The sequence below is a fragment of the Clarias gariepinus genome, chromosome 27 (assembly GCF_024256425.1).
Source record: "Clarias gariepinus isolate MV-2021 ecotype Netherlands chromosome 27, CGAR_prim_01v2, whole genome shotgun sequence".
Classification (NCBI taxonomy): domain Eukaryota; kingdom Metazoa; phylum Chordata; class Actinopteri; order Siluriformes; family Clariidae; genus Clarias; species Clarias gariepinus.
In genome coordinates, this window is record NC_071126.1 from 17,583,275 (window position 1) to 17,603,641 (window position 20,367).

A 20,367-nucleotide genomic window follows, 5' to 3' on the forward strand; every position below is an offset into this window, starting at 1 on the left:
TCTACTGTTTTTACTAAGTGTTCTTTTCACACTGGGTTGCCTGCTTGGTTCTGATATATTTATACTCCAAATGTTAAGCGAAAATGTTTCACTGATATTCCGTTATCACAAGTATAAAAAATGCCGTTTCAAAGGTTTGCGTTGCATCTCACTTGCAGCACCTGTGTCTACTGCTGTATTTTGTTAATTTAATTTCTGATAATTCACTGAAGGTCCTGTGTAGATCCACTATATGGGCAAAAGTATGTGCACCCCAGACCGTGACATCCATTCTGTTGCCACAAATTTGCACGACCCCATTTTAGTTCAATTTTATTTGTATGGCAGTTTTAACAATTGACATTGTCGCAAAGAAGCTTTACACAATCAAAAAATTATGGGGGTTTGTATGAAATGTGAACGTATATGAATCAACATGATGAGATAGTCCCTGATAAGCAAGCCAAGATCGACGGTGGCAAGGAAATTCATCCTGAGAAAGCTGCAGCAGGACTAACTATAACAGCATAACTAAAAGGGAGAGCCAGAAGGAAACACAGACATGAGGGCTCCCTGAGATGTAAAGCAAACAATCACCTCACCGTAAACAAACCTGCATCTAAACATACTATAATCATCACCATAATACTCTACGTCCATGAGTCCCCCAGATCTGCTCCTTTACATAAGGTAAAAATATTCACAAAAATGCTTGGCTAAATAAATAGGTTTTTAGCCTGGACTTACACACTGAGACTGTGTCTGAGTCCCGAACGTTAATTAGAAGACTATTCCATAACTTTTGGGCTTTGTAAGAAAAAGCTCCCGCCCCTGCTGTAGTTTTCATAATACGCGGTACTGACAAGCAGCCTGCATCCTTTGATCGAAGTAGGCGTGGCGGATTGTAAGAGACTAGCAGTTCACTTAGATACTGTGGCGCGAGACCATTTAATGCTTTATATGTCAAAAGTATTTTAAAATCTATGCAAAATTTTACAGGGAGCCAATAAAGTGTAGATAAGATAGGTGCTGATAGGTGATGTGCTCGTATCTTTTGGTTCTAGTGAGGACTCATTCTGCATTCTAGACTAACTGAAGCCTGTTTATGCATCTAATTGAACAACCAGACAGTAAGGCGTTACAATAATTTAACCTAGAGGTGATAAAAGCATAAACTAGTTTTTCTGCATCATTTAGTGACCATATATTCTCTATCTTGGCAATATTTCTGAGGTAAAAAAAAATGCTATCCTGGTAATAATATTTACTGTACATGTGCTTTAAATGAAAGGATGGAATCTATAATCACACTGAGATCTTTTACTATTGCACTTGATAGAACAGAAAGGTCATCTAAAGTTACAGTGTGATCTAAAATCTTACTTCTGGCTGTATGCAGTCCTATGACTAGAACTTCTGTCTTATCAGGATTAAGCAAAAGAAGGTTAATAACAATCCAGTGTCTTACTGTATGTCCTCAACTTTATTAAGCTGTTTTTTCTCATCTGTTTTTGCTGAGACATATGACTGTGTGTCATCAGCATAAAAATGAAAACTAATACCATGTTTACAAATTATGTTGCCCAGGGGAAACATGCAAAGAGAAAAAAACTGTGGGCCTAAAACTGGACCCTGTGGAACACCAAACTGCACTTAAAAGCATGCAGAATAGTCACCATTGAAATTTACAAACTGATAATGATCAGTTAAGTTAAAGGATCTGAGCCAGGAGAGGGCCGTTCCCTTAAGTCCTACTACATTTTCCAGTCTGTAAAGGGGAATACTATGATCAATCGTTTCAAAAGCTGTTTTGAGGTTGAGTAACACAAGTGATGCAACCCTGGTCAGAGGCCAATAGGAGGTCATTTACTACTTTAACAAGTGCTGTCTCTGTGCTGTGATGAGGCCCAAATCCTGACTGATACAGTTTGTTTATGCTATTTCTATGTAGATATGAACGTAGCTGCTGCGCTTCTATTTTCCAGAATCTTAGAGATAAAGGGGAGGTTTGATATCGGCCTGTAATTGGACAGCTGACAGGGGTCAAGGTAAGGTTTCTTAATTAGTGGTTTAATAACTTAAAAAATAAATAACATACCCACTGTTGAGTTAAGAATTAATTATTTTTAACAGAGGTTCTTAAAAAAATGTGTTGGTGTAGGATCTAATACACAGGTTGATGAATTTGCAGAAGAGATTAGTAAAATTAGTTCATTTTCTTCAAAGGGAGTCAAGTATTGTAGGTTCTGATCTAATATGGTTAGTTTATCATCTCTGCATCAATTTTAGTATGTTGTAGCTTTGCAGTGTCTCATCACTGCAACTACGAGGCACAAACCTGTTGCAGCATGACAATGCTCGTGTATACAAAGCCAGGTCCATGAAGACAGTGTGCATCGTTGGGATGAACGATGCACGATGAACGATGCTGGTTCTGGAGACTCAGACATCAGCGCCTGCACTCACTATAATCACAAATCCCCCCAAGCCATGCTCGAAAATGTAGTAAAAGGCCTTCCCCGAAAGAGCAAATTAGAAAACATCAGGAACAAGATGTTCAACAAGGACCTGAGGGGGCCACGGTGAGGGGTGCACTAATTTGTACATTTCATTTTTTTGCCCTAATTCCACCTTCACATGGCTTATCTTTAGACTTATTTTCCTTCGAGAGATTCACTGCACAACAACGCTGTCTCTGTTTAAGAGTCACATGTGGACAATGTGTTCTTATTGAAAGTATCGTTGATCAGGGGTGCTCTAACTTGTGCCAGTCTATTATATTTTGTATCAGTGATATATTTTGCCCTAAATCCATGTTCACATGAATCTGAGATTTTGGCATCTCTTCATCGAGAGTATTATTGCACAAAAGAGCTGTCTCTGTTACAGAGTCACATGTGGGCCATGTGTTATTCTTGATCAATCTCAGCATGACTGATTCCAGGGTCAGCCTGCTGTCTCTGGACTCTGCACTTGAACATGTGTAAATACCCCGTTGCTGCTCGCACATTGCACACTGACTGAAGCCATCGAGCTGTCGCCATCATGACCAACTTTGACGATATTCTGGAAGAAACCGGCAAATTCGGCTGGTTCCAGAAACGCGTTTTCATTTTGATGTCTCTCGTCTCGGTACCGCTCTCCGGAATTTACGTAGGGGTTGTGTTTCTGGGTTTCACGCCCAAGCACTGGTGCCATAACCCCTTGGTGAAGCAGGTCCAGATGCACTGTAACTGGAGTGTCGAGAAGGTAGTCAAGCTTACAGTACCTTTTAAGAACACGACTGCTGGAATGGTGCACAGTCAGTGCGAGAGGTTTGACATGGAGTGGAACATCACGGATCTCAGCTGTGATGAATTGGATGGCGAGATCACCCAGGCAGCACATGCTTCACTGTCCACGAGTTCCTGCAAGGATGGTTGGGACTACGATTACAAGGGACGAGAGTCCTTCGTCACTGAGGTACGACTGGACATTTATTCCTTGCCTTTCCAGATTTGTAATATACGTTGTGCAATAGTTTGTGCACTAAATATGGAATGCAACTAAATATTTTTAGTGTGGTAGGTTTCACAGATATTTCTTCATCACATGATATAAGTGGGTAAAAAAGGTCAGTTTGCATTAGCTTTACTAGAGTTCATAATGAAGCAGAACCTCTTAAATTCTCTGGGATCCAGGGTTCATGGTTTCGATCCTGCACTCAGGTCACTCAGTTCAGAGTTTTGGCATGCTCTCCTCATGACCCTGTGGGGTTGCATTAGGTTCCCAGAATTAAGGATAATAAAGTTATGGATACACCATAGACTTGACCAAGATAAAGATAAAACTCTCAAATAACATGTATGCCTGTCATTTTGGTTTTAATGCTCCTAACATATTTCAAACCGTTTGAGAAGCTTCTGGGGCTTCTTTTTAAGTTTTAATATTTACGTTAACTTTTAATGTACTTTTAACTTTTGTATGGCATATATACAGTATACATGCTTGCATTTGAGGCGGTAGAAAGTTGCAGTTCCTCTATGGGTCCTCCATGACCCTTATTCGCTGGTGTGCTCTAAACTCTTATCACATCACAGCATCCTCTGTGGTGATTCCCATTCCTAGTATTCTTAAGGGAGAAAATTCCAGAGGAGGAAACATGTCATCTTTTACATCTGGTTGACACCAGATAAGAAAGATTAGGAATCATTAAAGTATAAAGAAGTACATAAGACAATCTAATAAAAAAAAAGTCATAATAATCTTTATTAATTTTTTTAGAATGCTATCTAATCGTTATATTTCATGTTTCCCTATGTTTCAGTTCAATATGGTGTGTGATGACGCTTGGTTATTAGACATGTGCCAGGCCTCGCTCTCTCTTGGCTTTTTAGTAGGCAGCATTGCCATCGGATACTTCGCCGACAGGTACAACACACTTCTGTCACGCCTTCTTCCTGTTCATGATCATGCTAGCTCACAGTATAAGATTTAAAAGACTTCAGTTACTGACTGATGCATGCATTATGCTGTATAAGTGATGGCTAGACCTCTGCCACGATGAAAGGACCGCACTTACTCATCGGGCCTGGATCCTATGCCAGGAACTAAAGCACGAGGCGTGGTACACCCTGGATGGGGTGCCAATCTATCACAGGCACACACACACACACGAAATTTGGGAACACTAATTATAGCCTAATCTGCATGTCTTTGAACTGTGAGAGGCAACCGGAGCATGAAAGGATCTAGAACATTGAAATGACCTATTCCAGCAAAAGGGAATGTTTGTTGGCTGAAAATAAAGTAAAGAAAGTTAGCGTAATGTGCGGCCGAGATGAGCAGGACACGCAAAATCATAGAACAAGCAGACCACATGATAATCTGTGATTAAAGCAAAATCATGAGTTCAAAATTCGAAAAAAAACTGTCAACTGTTTGCGTAGCACTTTTAACAACTCACATTGTCGCTAAGCAGCTATAGAAATGATGTGTGTGTGTGTGTGTATATATATAAATTTTAGAAAAGCAATTATTCCCTGATGAGCAAGCCTCAGGACTGTGTGTGCATGAAGTTTGCATGTTCTACTTGACCTTGGTGGGTTTCCTCTGGGTGCTCTGGTTTCCTCTTACAGTCCAAAGACATGCAGATTAGGCTTTTTCCAAATTGATGAAAAAATGAATGGAAATATAATACCGTTGATCTACTTTGGGGAGATTACTTAATGATCATATTCAACATCGTAATTGCAGTATAGTACTGGTATAGTTGCAGTATAGTACTGCAATACTTGCAGTATTGACTATCATCCCATTTAATACAAGACCAGTCCACAAAAACGCCCCATTACATGTGTTTCTGGCCCACAAAAATAAAACAAATTCAATTTTAGCAATTTTTTTTTGATAGTTAATATTGCAAGTGCAATGTATTGTTAATGTATTGTAGCGTTTTTACGCCGAGAAGAATGCTGGAGAGACAAGTGAGCTTATTTGCTACCCAATGCAATGGCTGGGAGTACTTTATTTAGCATACAGCCGGTAATGGCATGAGCAGCACCTTCACTCAGGAGCCTACCTCTAATTCAGCGTCAGCCTGGACTAGAGCACATTTCACACGTCACACCTCAACACACACACAACAGGGCCGAGTCACAAACCCAAACACCTTTCCCCATCATGGTGAATACACCGACATCCCCGCAAGGCATGCTGGTCGTCAGCCGCCGCCCCGCCCACGCCACACTGCCCCCACCCGAGCTGTGACCGTCCCTGGTCACCATGACGAACTTTGTTTTGGAGGCGTGGAGGCGGTCGGCGCTGGCGGTGGGAACGCCGGTGTCCTTTGGCAGGTGAGGGATGAACGTGAACGTAGTCCTGAGGCGGTCCGGCCTCCACAGAGTTCAATGTTTCCCCGGCGTGCGGCTGGCAAGGCGCAAGACGATCCCGGTGGAGCAAAACTCGTGCCCGCCCCGCCAACCGCACCCGGTAGATGACATCGGAGAGCCGGGCTATTACCGTACAGGGGCCCACCCAGTGAGACACACGCCCGGCCGAGAGCCCCCTCCTTCTCCTTCCGGAGGAACACACCCACACCTGCTCGCCAGAAGCAAAATCTCGCCCCTGGCTGTGAGTGTCCACGCCCATTCGCTCCATGGGTGCCCCCACCCGAAAGTCTTGCAGCGGTGCCCGCGAGCGCTGGGTGGGGCCCTTCTGCCTGGCGATGAGCGGTTCACAGTTCTGTGAAACTGGCGGAGCGACTGCGGGTGACGCAGGAACATGGCTGCACGCTGGCTCGGACGGCTGCCCACCACTGGAGAGCCTGGAGGACTGCACGGGGACAATGTTCGGCGACGAGGGCTCTACGTCGTCACGGCGCTCCACTCGCTCGCAGCACCGAGGGTTTCCCGCTCGGTCTGCTACCGGAAGTTCCGCCCCCCGGGTGAGTGCTGCTAACCTGTCCGGCTGTGGTTTGGGTCCAAGCAACCTGGCTACCCCGAAGTTACCACGAAGAGTTCCGCTGGACAAGTTCAGCACCGCACCCCATCTACCCAAAATGTCCAACCCCAGAATGCAGTCCTCCTCGACATTCCCCACAACGAACCCGTGGGAATAAGTCCGTCCACCCACCTGGACTCGCACTGTGCGACACGCCCTTACCTTCACGTAGCCCCCAGCAACGGTGCCGATGCTGAAGGCAGGATCAGGCCGTCCGCAAACACGCTTGCTTTGCCCCAGTAATCCAGAGCGCAGCAGCGAAACAGTGGAGCCGGTGTCCACGAGCGCCCGCAGTAAGACGCCATCCAGCACACAGTCGATGTAGAGCCCGGCGGGGCTCCCCAACCGTCCACCCGGCGCTAGTTTAGCGGCTGCTGGTGTACGCTGTCCCTCAGGCCTGAGAACGTTGAAGCGGTAGTCCGGCTGTCCATCAGGCCTGAGAACGCTGCAGTGGTAGTCCGGCGGTCCGTGGCCTTGGCGTCGTCGCGGAATCTCGGAAGCGATGTCGAGGCCTAGCCGCGACGAGTAGCCCTGTCCCCGGCTAGGTTCACCTACCAAGCGCCACTGAGCTGCGGGCGGTCGCTTGGCTCTTTCGCCGTAATGTGCCGCCATTATGGGCTCAGCGCGCTCAGCCTCGCGCAGCGCCTCCTTACGATCACCCGCGCCGTCGCCTCGCCGCGAAACGTCGGAGAGCTGCTCGTTGCCTAGCCGCGACGGGTAGCCCTGTCCCCGGCTAGGTTCACGAACAGAGCGCCATCGAGCTGCAGGCGGTCGCTCGGCTCTTCCGCCGTGACGTACCGCCGATATGGGCTCAGCGCGCTCGGCCTCGCGCAGCGGCAGGTCGCTTTGCCGGCTAACAGCGCACGGAGCTGTCTCTTGCTCCGCCGCTTGCGCTGCGCCAGCCTCCGCCCCGAGATCCAGCGCCGGGATTTTCACTTTACCGCTCCGCGTTGGTTGCCGTGGTGTGCTCGCTTTAGCGCCGTCGGGAAAGCGCTTTTTCTTTGCGAGTAGTCGCTCCGCTACTCGGCGGCCCGCTTGGATTTTCAGTAGGTCTTCCGTTGTGCGCTCGAACCCGTTACTCTCCATCCCACTTCTGACACCAAATGTAGCGTTTTTACGCCGAGAAGAATGCTGGAGAGACAAGTGAGCTTATTTGCTACCCAATGCAATGGCTGGGAGTACTTTATTTAGCATACAGCCGGTAATGGCATGAGCAGCACCTTCACTCAGGAGCCTACCTCTAATTCAGCGTCAGCCTGAACTAGAGCACATTTCACACGTCACACCTCAACACACACACAACAGGGCCGAGTCACAAACCCAAACACCTTTCCCCATCATGGTGAATACACCGACATCCCCGCAAGGCATGCTGGTCGTCAGCCGCCGCCCCGCCCACGCCACACCGCCCCCACCCGAGCTCCAGCGCTTGCGCAATGCCAGCCGCACGCCGGGGAAACATTGAACTCTGTGGAGGCCGGACCGCCTCAGGACTACGTTCACGTTCATCCCTTACCTGCCAAAGGACACCGGCGTTCCCACCGCCAGCGCCGACCGCCTCCACGCCTCCAAAACAAAGTTCGTCATGGTGACCAGGGACGGTCACAGCTCGGGTGGGGGCAGTGTGGCGTGGGCGGGGCGGCGGCTGACGACCAGCATGCCTTGTGGGGATGTCGGTGTGTGTTCACCATGTTGGGGAAAGGTGTTTCGGTTGGTGGCTTCGGCCCTGTTTGTGTGAGGGGTGTGACGTGTGAAATGTGCTCCAGTTCAAGCTAGTGGTGAATTGGATGTAGGCTCCTGAGTGAAGGTGCTGCTCATGCCTTACATGCTGTGTGCTTAATAAAGTACTCCCAGCCATTGCATTGGGTAGCAAATAAGCTCACTCGTCTCTCCAGCATTCTTCTCGGCGTAAAAACGCTACAGTATTGAAGAATAATTTTATAAAAATCTGATGAGTGTATGGGTGTCGAAATAAATACATACATAAATAAAATGTATTTACAGTACTCTAAATACTGTCAGTGTGAGATAGGTGAGGGAATATTTTTTTGGTTTGAGCACCTGGCCCCAGGGCGGAGGCAGAAAAATGGAAGCAGAAGGCCCAAAAAAAATAAATAAAAAAAGCTCCTGTTGTGGAGGGTTTTCTGATCCTGAAACATGTTGTGTAGTCAGCTAGTGTACAAACATATCTTAACCATGTTTTACTAACTATGCATGACTGCAAATTAGCTAAATAGTTTAATGAAGTTTAAGAATCCTTGATTCTGATTGGTCAGAAGGTTATCGGTTAGCGTTGTTATAGTAACCACTTACACAGTTGCTCACAGATTTGTGGTGATCATTGATAAAGTTTTCTTTACTGTAGAATTTATGTAGCCTTTTAGCAGGATCATCATCTTCCAGGTCAGTCAGGCCACATTTATTTTTTATGTCTTACTTAAAAAAAAAGCTAAAATACTGCATAATACAACATACTGTATACTGTATATGCCTGGGTTATTGGGGATCAATATAAGAAGGAAACCTGATTCATTGAGTTACAGTAACAAAAATACACCGTGTGCATTGTGTTAATATATACAGTATGTACATTGAGACATCCTTATGCTATGTTCCTACAGGTTTGGTCGAAAATCAACTTTCCTGGTGACCTGTCTACTGAACACTGTTACAGGAATTCTAGTGGCAGTCTCTCCTAATTATATCTCCCTGCTGGTCTTCAGAGCACTGTACGGTTTTGGGTCTAAGGGTGGCTGGATGGTGGCATTTGTTCTAAGTAAGAAATTTCTCAGTGTTATACAGTGTTATAAAACTATACCCCGACTCAGTCCCAACCCAAGACCTACAAGTCCTTGTAGAACTGACCTGGTTCCAAGCTTTGCCCCATGTCCACACCCAGTTCGTTCTCCCGTTTATGGTTAGTTTATTTTAATGTAATAAATATAAACTAGGTCTTCATTTTCTTTGGCTGCTCAGGTTAGGGGATCACCACAGTGGACCATTTGTCTCCATCTAACTCTGTCTGCCACATCTTTCCTTGTGACTCCAACATCCTCCAGGCATCTCCTCCCTCACCACATCCATAAACCTCCTCTTGGGCCTTCTTCTCCTCCTCTTATCTGGCAACCCCGTCTCCAACATTTTCCCCCGATATACCCCTCATCCTCCCAGTGCACATGTCCAAACCATCTTAATCTGACCTCTCTAACTTTGTCCCCAAACTGTCCTAGCTGTACTGATTTGCTAATATACTCACTCCTAATCCTGTCAAAGCAAAACATGTTGGAGTATAAATCTTCCATTTTCTCAACAATATCTACATTTTCATCATATGACAGGGTTTCCAAGGTTGTATATTTATTCATTTTTGTTGATAGCTATAACTTGATTCCTCCCCTGTTCTATGCTCAGTTACAGAGCTGGTGGGAGTGGAGTACAGAAGGCCAGTAGCTGTGTACTTTCAGATAGTCTTCAGCACTGGGATCCTCATCCTGCCGCTCATGGCCTACCTCATCAGTAACTGGCGTTGGCTGCAGGTTGCCATCACAGCTCCATACCTCTTCTTCCTGTCTTACTATTGGTGAGACCTGGTGTTTGTTAAATCATACTGGTTTGTTGCTGCAGGAATGATGTTTTTTATTATTTTATCGTATGGATTTTGCCAGGTTTATAACTGAATCCCCAAGATGGCTTCTCTCTCAAAATAACTCCAGTGAAGCTGTGAAGATCACAAAGAAGATGGCCAAAGTGAACAAGAAGACGCTGTCCAAGAACATTGAAGTGTGTTCAGTAATAATTGTTTGATCGATTGATCCGGTTATAAATTTATTTAAGGCATTTGTTTACAATTGCTCAGTAAGACGAAACAATTTGTGCAAATGATTAAACACTGATCAGCCATAACGTTAAAACCATTAACATGACTAAACCGCCTTTGTGTGCATGAGACCTATAGTTATGACTCAGTGTTTCCGGTTGCTTCAAGAGTGATAATCTGAAATAAACGAAATGAAATTTGGGTGTAGTGGTAAGAGCGTTATAAATAATTGTCATTTTTCTTTTTATTTGTAAATGCACAGCCCAACCTACACAATTTTCCACTGGTGCTCATGATTATGTCACCAGTTTACTGGTGCACGATTGGTGCTTAGTGTTGTTCATGTAACTTATCAGTGGTCATAATGGTACAGTATGGCTGATCAGTGTAAAATGTATACAAGGTTATTACCAATTCTGAACAAAAACTTTATTTTAGCATTTTTAGCATGATAAATGCAGACTACCATTCCAAAATAATATTGGCTTTTAATACAAATTATTAATAAATTATCATAATTTCTTTAAAAGCAAGGATTAGAGGAATTTCAGAAAATTAAAATGCAAAAAAAAAAAAGAGTGACAATGTCTGTAAACATAAAATTTAAAACACAAACGTTACTTTAAAAGGTCTTTTTCTAACAGACACTGAAGGACGACACCCCTGAACTTGCTGCTGCATCGTTCATGGACCTGATCCGGACCCCCAATATGAGAAAGCACACTTTTATCCTCAGCTACAATTGGTACGTCTAAGAACCAAAGCACGGTTGTGAAGTGCAGAACACAGAGCTGTGTGTATAAAATGTGTGTTTGCCTGGCAGGTTCACTAGTGCTGTGGTGTATCAGGGTCTGGTCATGCGTCTGGGGATCCTGGAAGGAAATGTCTACATTGACTTCCTCATTTCTGCCTTAGTGGAATTCCCGGCTGCCTTCCTCATCCTCTTTACAATCGACCGTATCGGACGACGGCTGCCATTTGCAACGGCCAATATTGTTTCTGGTGTTGCCTGCCTTATAACAGCTTTTATTCCGGAAAGTAAGTTACACACAACAGCCTGTAGTAATATACATTATAATATAATATTCACTCACCTAAAGGATTATTAGGAACACCATACTACTGTAATACGGTGTTTGACCCGCTTTCGCCTTCAGAACTGCCTTAATTCTACGTGGCATTGATTCAACAAGGTGCTGAAAGCATTTTTTTAAAATGTTGGCCCATATTGATAGGATAGCATCTTGCAGTTGGTGGAGATTTATGGGATGCACATCCAGGGCACGAAGCTCCCGTTCCACTACAAAGATGCTCTATTGGGTTGAGATCTGGTGACTGTGGGGGCCATTTTAGTACAGTGAACTCATTGTCATGTACAAGAATCCGATTTGAAATGATTCGAGCTTTGTGACATGGTGCATTATCCTGCTGGAAGTAGCCATCAAAGGATGGACATGGTGGTCATAAAGAGATGGACATGGTCAGAAACAATGCTCAGGTAGCCTGTGGCATTTAAATGATGCCCAATTGGCACTAAGCGGCCTAAAGTGTGCCAAGAAAACATCCCTCACACCATTACACCACCACCACCAGCCTGCACAGTGGTAACAAGGCATGATGGATCCATGTTCTCATTCTGTTTACGCCAAATTCTGACTCTACCATTTGAATGCTTCAACTGTCCAATTTTGGTGAGCTCGTGCAAATTGTAGCCTCTTTTTCCTATTTGTAGTGGAGATGAGTGGTACCCGGTGGGGCCTTCTGCTGTTGTAGCCCATCCGCCTCAAGGTTGTGCGTGTTGTGGCTTCACAAATGCTTTGCTGCATACCTTGGTTGTGGTTATTTTAGTCAAAGTTGCTCTTCTATCAGTCGGCCCATTCTCCTCTGACCTCTAGCATCAACAAGGCATGTTCATCCACAGGATTGCCGCATACTGGATGTTTTTCCCTTTTCACACCATTCTTTGTAAACCCTAGAAATGGTTGTGCGTGAAAATCCCAGTAACTGAACAGATTGTGAAATACTCAGACCGGATAGACTGTGAAATACTCAGAACAGATTGTGAAAATACTCACAGCGTCTGGCACCAAAAACCATGCCACGCTGAAAATTGCTTAAATCACCTTTCTTTTCCATTCTGACATTCAGTTTGGAGTTCAGGAGATTGTTTTGACCAGGACCACACCCCTAAATACATTGAAGCAACTGCCATGTGATTGGTTAAATAGCTAATTGCATTAATGAGAAATTGAACAGGTGTTCCTAATAATCCTTTAGGTAAGTGTATTTACTATAATATATAATATTATATATACAATATATAGCCTGTAAAAAATATACTTGCTCACTCAGTTTCTATACTGCCTTATTCTGTATTCATGGTCATGGTGGGCCTGGAGCCTATCCCAGTAGGGACCAAGGTGGAGTACAATACACACACACTCTCACATTTACGCATTTGGTAGATGCTCTTATTCAGAGCGACTTTGTAGTGCTTTGAAGTTTCCGTCATTGGATAGGATTCATTCCGAATATCTAAGAAACAGATTTAGTTGTTGGTCTTTAGTCATCTCCTGAAGATTGTCAGAGACTCAGCTGTACGAACAGACATCTAAAGGAAATTTATTTCATCACCTACATGCCAGAACAGAACAGAAACAGTCTAGATGAAGGTCTTCCTCAATCAAAAGGGTAAGTTGCAGTAGTCCAGTTTTGAAAAAACTAAGGATTAAACAAGCATCGGAGTGGCCTGTGTGCAGATAAATGGACAAATTCTTATGATGCTGTAAACAAGAAATAGATAAGAATGAATAAGGTTAGCAATGTGTGGGAAAAATGACAGTTGGTTGACCAGAGTTACTCATAGGTTGTGGGCATTGACTGAAGAAGAAGTGATCCGATTGTTCCAGGGAGATCATAAGATCCTGATGGGGGGATGGATATGAGAATGATGAGATCTGGATGGAGACCTGGGTGTCTGAGAATGGAAAGGAGAGAATGTGTTGTATGTTATGCGCATAAGAATGGTATGAAAAGTTGTATGAGGATATACCCGTACCAAGAGACCAGGTATAGAGGTAGATTAGAGAACCAAGTAGTGAAAGAGAGAAGTGATACGGGGTGATAGTTATTCATGTACACTAGATCCAGGCAGGGTTTCTTGAGGATAGGAGTAATCTTTGCATTCTTAAATGCAGCAGAAACCTGACCAAATGATATGGAAAGGTCAATGATGGTTGTGATGAATGGGAGAGGGGGTCTTGTCATGTGGTCAGACATGTCTCAGCCTCACTCACTCTCAGCACTGAAGCCCCCCAGGGTTGTGTTCTGAGCCCCCTGCTGTACTCCTTGTACACCCACGACTGCGTGGCCACTACCAACTCCACCGCCATCATCAAGTTTGCTGACGACACTGTCGTGGTGGACCTGATCACCGACAATGATGAGTCGGCCTACCTAGAGGAGATTGTAAATCTGGAGAACTGGTGCCAGAGGAACAATCTTCTCCTGAATGTCAGCAAGACAAAGGAGCTGATAGTGGACTTTAGTACAAAGCAGGAGAGGAACTACCAGACCACCATCATCAACAGAAGCCCAGGGAAGAGAGTGGACAGCTTCCGATACCCCGGTGTTCACATCACGCAGGACCTGTCATGGTCCTGTCGCATCAACACCGTGGTGAAAAAGGCCTGGCAGCGTCTCTACCACCTCAGACACTTGAGAGACTTCAGACTGCCCTCTAAGGTGCTCAGGAATTTCTACTCCTGTACCATAGAGAGCATCCTGACGGGAAACATCACGACCTGGTTTGGAAACAGCACCATGCAGGACGATCTCCAGAGAGGGTGGTGCGATCAGCTAAGCGCATCATCCGCACCGAGCTCCCTGACCTGCACTCGATCTACAGCAGGCGGTGCTGGACCAAGGTCAGGAAGATCGTGAAGGACCTCAGCCATCCCAACAATGGACTGTTTTCTTTGTTGCGGTCTGGGAAGCGATTCCGCTCCCTGAAGGCCAACACAGAGAGACTTAGGAGGAGCTTCTTCCCGCAGGCGATACGGTCTCTCTATCACATCACACCACACAGAATTAATATCTTTTAAACATTGACATTGACTGGACAATCATGGACACATTCATGCAATACATATTTATATATCTGACCATTGCACATGACACTTTCATAAGTCACTTTTCTTGCATATTTGTACAGCCATTGCCACTTTAAAATTTTTATATATCCTTTTTTTCCTTTCCCCCCCTATATTCCTATATTTCTATATTTTGTAATATTTTTATTATGCCCTTATTTGTAAGGTAACAGTTTATTTTACTAGTTAAATTTATTTTCTTACATATTTCTTTTTATTTATATTTATTGCTTATATATAGTTTTTATTCTCTTTTTAAGGTCACCGGCGGTCGTACAAGCATTTCACTGCATATTAGACTGTGTATGTGACAAATAAAATTTGAATTTAAATTTGAGGTTGTCAGAGGGGAGGGTGAAATCTCAGAGAACAGTGAGAGGAGTGTTATCAGAAGGGAAAAGACAAAGAAGCATGTCCACTTCATCAAGGAAGTTTCCTAGAGTACCAGGAGAGCAGTAGATAACAAGGATGTGGAGGTCGATGGGGGAGGTAACCTTAACAGCATGAAATTCAAATAATGAAAAACTGAGATGAGACGGAGACAGAGGTGTGAAGGACCATCTCATAGACAACGAGAGACCTGTACCACCACCGGAAAGGGTAGCCGGTGCAGCTGAGTTCTGTGGAGATATCCAGGTCTCAGTTAATGCCAAAACAAATCAAGAGGGTAGTGGGTAGCTAGGGCAGACATAAAATCTGCTTTCTTTACAGCAGACTGGCAATTTCAGAGCCTACCTACCACTAGTTCTAGACCTGCTGCTGCTGTGTGAGAGAAAGTGTCTCAGTGTGTGAAAAAAAGTGTGTACACTCAAGTCTAGGTACCCAATAAAGAACGTACTATGTTCTAAAAGAGAGTACAAAAAGTCAAAACCTTCCTTACCAGTGGGGAAAAATCCAACATAGAAAAACTTTAAAGATAAACCTCAAAGAACTTTATTGATCTCAGAGGGAAATTGCTTTACTAAAAGCTCACTACGGGCTATTTAGCCTAATCAGTATGTTTCTGAGAGGTAACCGGAGTACCTGGACGAACCCATCAAGCACAGGTAGAACATGCAAACTCCATGCACACAGACCCGATGCAGGAATTGAACCCTGACCCTGGAGGTGCATGGCGACAGTTCTAACCTCTAAGCCACCATGCCATAGGAAATATATATAAATCAAATTTAATAGATCCAAAATTAATAAAAAAAAAAAAAAAAGAAATTTCAAACACATCTGCATCTGTTGTATATTATTAAATGTCAATTACCCGTACATTTCTTAAGCATTGTTCATAGTTAAACAAAAATCTAGCCATAACCCGAAAATTCGCTAAAGGAAATAAAGCAAATTTCACTTTCGATGAATTATATTATATTATATTATATTATATTATATTATATTATATTATATTATATTATATTATATTATATTATATTTAGTATAATAATTCTAAATGTAAATTATTTTATGGAACACTTTATTATATTATATTATATTATATTATATTATATTATATTATATTATATTTAGTATAATAATTCTAAATGTAAATTATTTTATGGAACACTTTATTATATTATATTATATTATATTATATTATATTATATTATATTATATTATATTATATTATATTATATTGTATTATATTATATTATATTATATTATATTATATTATATTATATTATATTTAGTATAATAATTCTAAATGTAAATTATTTTATGGAACACTTCCATAAGCTCCCAACCACATTAATGACACTTTTCCTTCCCTTTATTTATGTTTCTTACAGATTTGTTCTGGTTTAAAACTGCTGTGGCTTGTGTTGGAAGACTGGGAATCACTATGGCTTTTGAAATGGTTGTGTTCGTAAACACTGAACTGTACCCGACATTTATAAGGTAAAGTAGTTCTAAAGGGTAAAAGTTACACACTGCAATATGACCCAGCATGACAGTATGGCCCACAAACACTGTGCTGCTGGTTCAAATTGGCCTTGATAAGAAGGGGTGGACGAATAACTAGCCTTGATGGGTGGGATGAGCATGCAACGTATCCGTTATCATCCAAATATCATAGGAAAAGGTCAGCAAAGCCTGGTTCAGCAGGCTGTTAATGTAATACTCACATGTGTTTTTTACTGCTCAATTCAACAACTGAAGAAAATCATTCCGCTCTGCACTGAATTTGACAAAGGAATCCTTTCCGTTTGATATTTTGCTTTACTTGTAAGAATCACCAACTGGCTGATACAAGAAATCCCACCACCTGCTGCACTATGCACAATGATAGAGCATGCAGTCTGATTGCTGTATGTACTAAGCTTGAGCTGCTCTTTCCAGAATCAGGTACATCAAGTTATTTAAAAACAGTGATCAAATTTAGCAAAATAAAGCACAATTTAACACCAACCAGAAGTCTAATACTAGTGTAAGGTTAGTTACATTTGTTCTTGCTTTTTTTAATTATAGTTAACTGGATATCCATGAATATCCAAACATAATAATTGGGCTGGGATCCCAGTGGGCTTACTGATGGAATTATACATCTAATAATTACTGTAATTTGTAAATCTTTCTGCTATGAAAAATTTGCCTCACAATGTGCAATAGTAGTCTCTAACTGAAGAGGAATTTCATACATTCCTGCAGGAACTTGGGTATTTCCATGTGCTCCACTTTGTGTGATATCGGAGGTATGGTAGCACCGTTCCTGCTTTACAGACTTGCAGTCATCTGGCTGGAACTACCACTTATAATATTTGGTATGTATAAAGCAAACCTGTTTTTAAAACTGTTTTTTTTTTGTCTTTTTGTATGACCTAAGTAAAAAAAACATGTGATCTTAGATATATTAGTATTATTGCTATATACTCAAAAAGTAACTTTGTGTAGCCTTCAGACTCATATGAAGCTTCTGAGCGGATATCGGCTAAAGTTATGGTACCTTTAGAATTTGCCTTCCGGCTACTTCTGGTGAAAGAAACGAGTTAAATGTATACTAAATACACCATAACTTTAAAAGATACCAACCCAGTTTACTGCTCAGGAGCTTCATATAAGTCTGAAGGCTACACAAAGTTACTTTTTGAGTATATAGCAATAATACTAATATATCTAAAATCACATGTTGATCCTTTCCACTTTTTTTTGTAGTGTTACTACCTGGAACTTAAATATGTTTAATCAGGATTATGTGTCATGATGCAACAATGAGACCAAGGGTAACTCTTATTATGATGCTTCCACCACCATGCCTTAATGTTTTCAAGGTTTTGAGTTGTTGGGGTTTCTGCTAAACATAGTCGTTTGTGACAATTAGGTAAAATCTACACATCTTTTAAAGTTACCCTTGCTGTCCAGTTTGCTTAAAAAAATTTTTTTTATTAAAATTTAAATATTACAATTAAAAGGTTGAATGAAATTGGCTTAGCAGAGTGTCTGTGGTAGTGTATGACAGAAGTACAGGTTAGTCCAGAAAAACAATACATGGTGTGTTAGACATGAATTTGACCAACTCCATCAGGAATCCTGGCAGTGATAGCAGGTGGTTTAGTTCTGCTGCTTCCTGAGACCAGAGGCGTACCTCTTCCAGAGACCATCGATGATATTGAATCCCCACACAGGTCAGTTGTTTTTTTCTAAGTTTTTTTTTGTTTTTTGGTGGTTCAAGCATCATCACGGGCATGACAACACATATTATTGTTGTATTTTGTTTCTTTTAACCTCAGAAAAACAGAGGACATGAAGAATAGTCACCAGATGGAGAATCTACTGCACCCAGACGTGACGAATAATAAAGAAACTACGACAGTCTGAAAGGAATGTTTTGGCTCAGACAAATGTAAATGGTAAATCTGTGACACTTGGTTAGGGGTTCTGATGGACAGGCTACAGTTTAATAAAGAAGACCAGGACTGATTGTCACAGTAAAATATCCTTGTTTTAAAAAAAAAGTTGAATTCAATATCGATTACCAGTCAAAAATTTGGAGACGAGTTTGGATTTATTTTGGATACATTATAGGACAATACCGAACATTGGTAATTAGGTAATAAGCAATAAACAACAACAACAGTCAGGTGCTATTTTAAGACATGAAGGTCAGCTGTTCTGGAACAAAACTTGCAAAAACAGTATTGTCAAGTGCATTTGCAAAACCTATCATGCACCATGATTCGACTGGCTTTAATCTTGATTTACTGGCTGTAACTCAGTATTTACAGATCATAATATCAATATCTCAATATCACCTGCTATTGCATATTTTACAGCATTGTTTTACAATGTAAAAAGAAAGAGAAATCACTAAAGACAGTGAAATTAGGAAGTCTGTCCAAACTTATGACTTATAGCATATTTGAACAACAAGGATCCTGTTTGTGTGCTGTTTGTGTGCTTTGCAACACAACTGGTAAACCGATTTATATATTCTAAACTAATTTTTATTTAGTTGCTTTTTTATTGTTTGTATCATTGTTATTGTAAAATGCCACATTTGACTGTTCGTGTTATTTGTGATGATGAAACATTTTTTGAAGCCAGATTTCTATCTGCTATAAATGAAAATTCTTCCTTGTAAGAGTGCACATACTTTTGCACTGTTGAGGCAACCTCTTGAAACCATAATAAAAATACATGTTATATTATATTATATTATATTATATTATATTATATTATATTATATTATATTATATTATATTATATTATATTATATTATATTATATAGCCATGTCAACATGGTTATGTATGTATGTATGTATGTACTGTATGTATGTATGTTCCTTATAGGCTCTTCCACAGTTTGGGGGATCTGGACCAAACTTGGCACATGTATTTGTCATCCCCCTTGTCAAAATACTGCTATGTTTTTAGCCCCTAATACTCACTCACTTTTTTAAACAAATACTAATTTCATCTTGTACTACGCACTCTTTTCATGATGGCGAACGAGAAAACTTTCACTGCACAATAGATTGCGTTTTGTATGTTTGCCCACTTACAAAGTAATAAAGGGTCTGTAATTGTTATCATAGGTTTGTTTTAAAGGATAGAGACAATATATCAGCCAAAGATCCATAAAAAGCACATAATACTAAGGTTTAAATTGTATTGTATTTTACTAAGTAAAATAAGTATTTGATTTCCAAACAAACCATGACTTAGTACTTGGTGGAGAAACCCTTGTTGGTAAGCCCAGAGGTAGTAGTAGTTGACATTGTGTTACCAATGGTTTGTTTGGTGCCTGTGGTTCCAACTGCATTGAAATCATTCACAAGCTCATTCCGTGTAGTTCTGGCTGATCTGTCACTTTTCTCATGATTATCCTTACCCCATGAATTAAAATCTTTCATAGAGCTTCAGACAGAGGGCAATGGGTGGTTATTTTTTTATTTCTTACATTTGCGTATAATCGATCCAACAGTTGTCTCCTTCTCACCATGCTTCTTATTGATAAAGCCTATTCTAGCCTTGTGCAGGTCTACAGTCTTCTTCCTGTTGTCCTTTGACAGATCTTTAGTCTTGTCCATGGTGGTGAGGTTTGCATGGAAGATAGAGAAAAGATGTCTTAAATACACTTAACAAGTTGTTGTTAGGAGCACTTTTTTTTTTCTGTGACAAATCTGTGTACCACATGAGCACATAACGAGTCCATGGGACCCAGAATAATTGTTGGTTGATAGGGGATCCATTATTTATTTTATTTAATGAAATGCAACTCAATTTATAACCCTGATGTAATGTGTTTTTCTGAATTTTCTATTAAAATTCTGTCTCTATTCTTTAAAATAAATAAATGAAATTAAACAAACAAATAAATAAATAACGTGCCTACAGTATGCTTAAAAATATAGACCCTTTCATAATGCAAATGTTTTTCAACATTTTTAAAAATAAAAATCTGAAAAGTGTGCCCTGCCTTTCTATTTACAGTAGCCTCCTTTACTCTCTTTA

The 20,367-nt window shown here is 41.6% G+C and overlaps 1 protein-coding gene across 1 annotated transcript; it reads left to right on the forward strand.

Annotated features, from left to right (window-relative positions):
* The first annotated feature begins 3,005 nt into the window (after nucleotides 1-3,005).
* Nucleotides 3,006-20,205, forward strand: LOC128514709 (solute carrier family 22 member 2-like). The gene is made up of 11 exons (XM_053488535.1): nucleotides 3,006-3,441; nucleotides 4,286-4,389; nucleotides 9,081-9,235; nucleotides 9,871-10,039; nucleotides 10,125-10,239; nucleotides 10,921-11,021; nucleotides 11,100-11,314; nucleotides 16,206-16,314; nucleotides 17,065-17,177; nucleotides 17,939-18,038; nucleotides 18,144-20,205. Exons 1-11 carry the CDS (start codon nucleotides 3,025-3,027, stop codon nucleotides 18,229-18,231), a joined length of 1,686 nt encoding a protein of 561 aa, XP_053344510.1. The 5' UTR covers nucleotides 3,006-3,024; the 3' UTR covers nucleotides 18,232-20,205.
* Nucleotides 20,206-20,367: the final 162 nt, after the last annotated feature.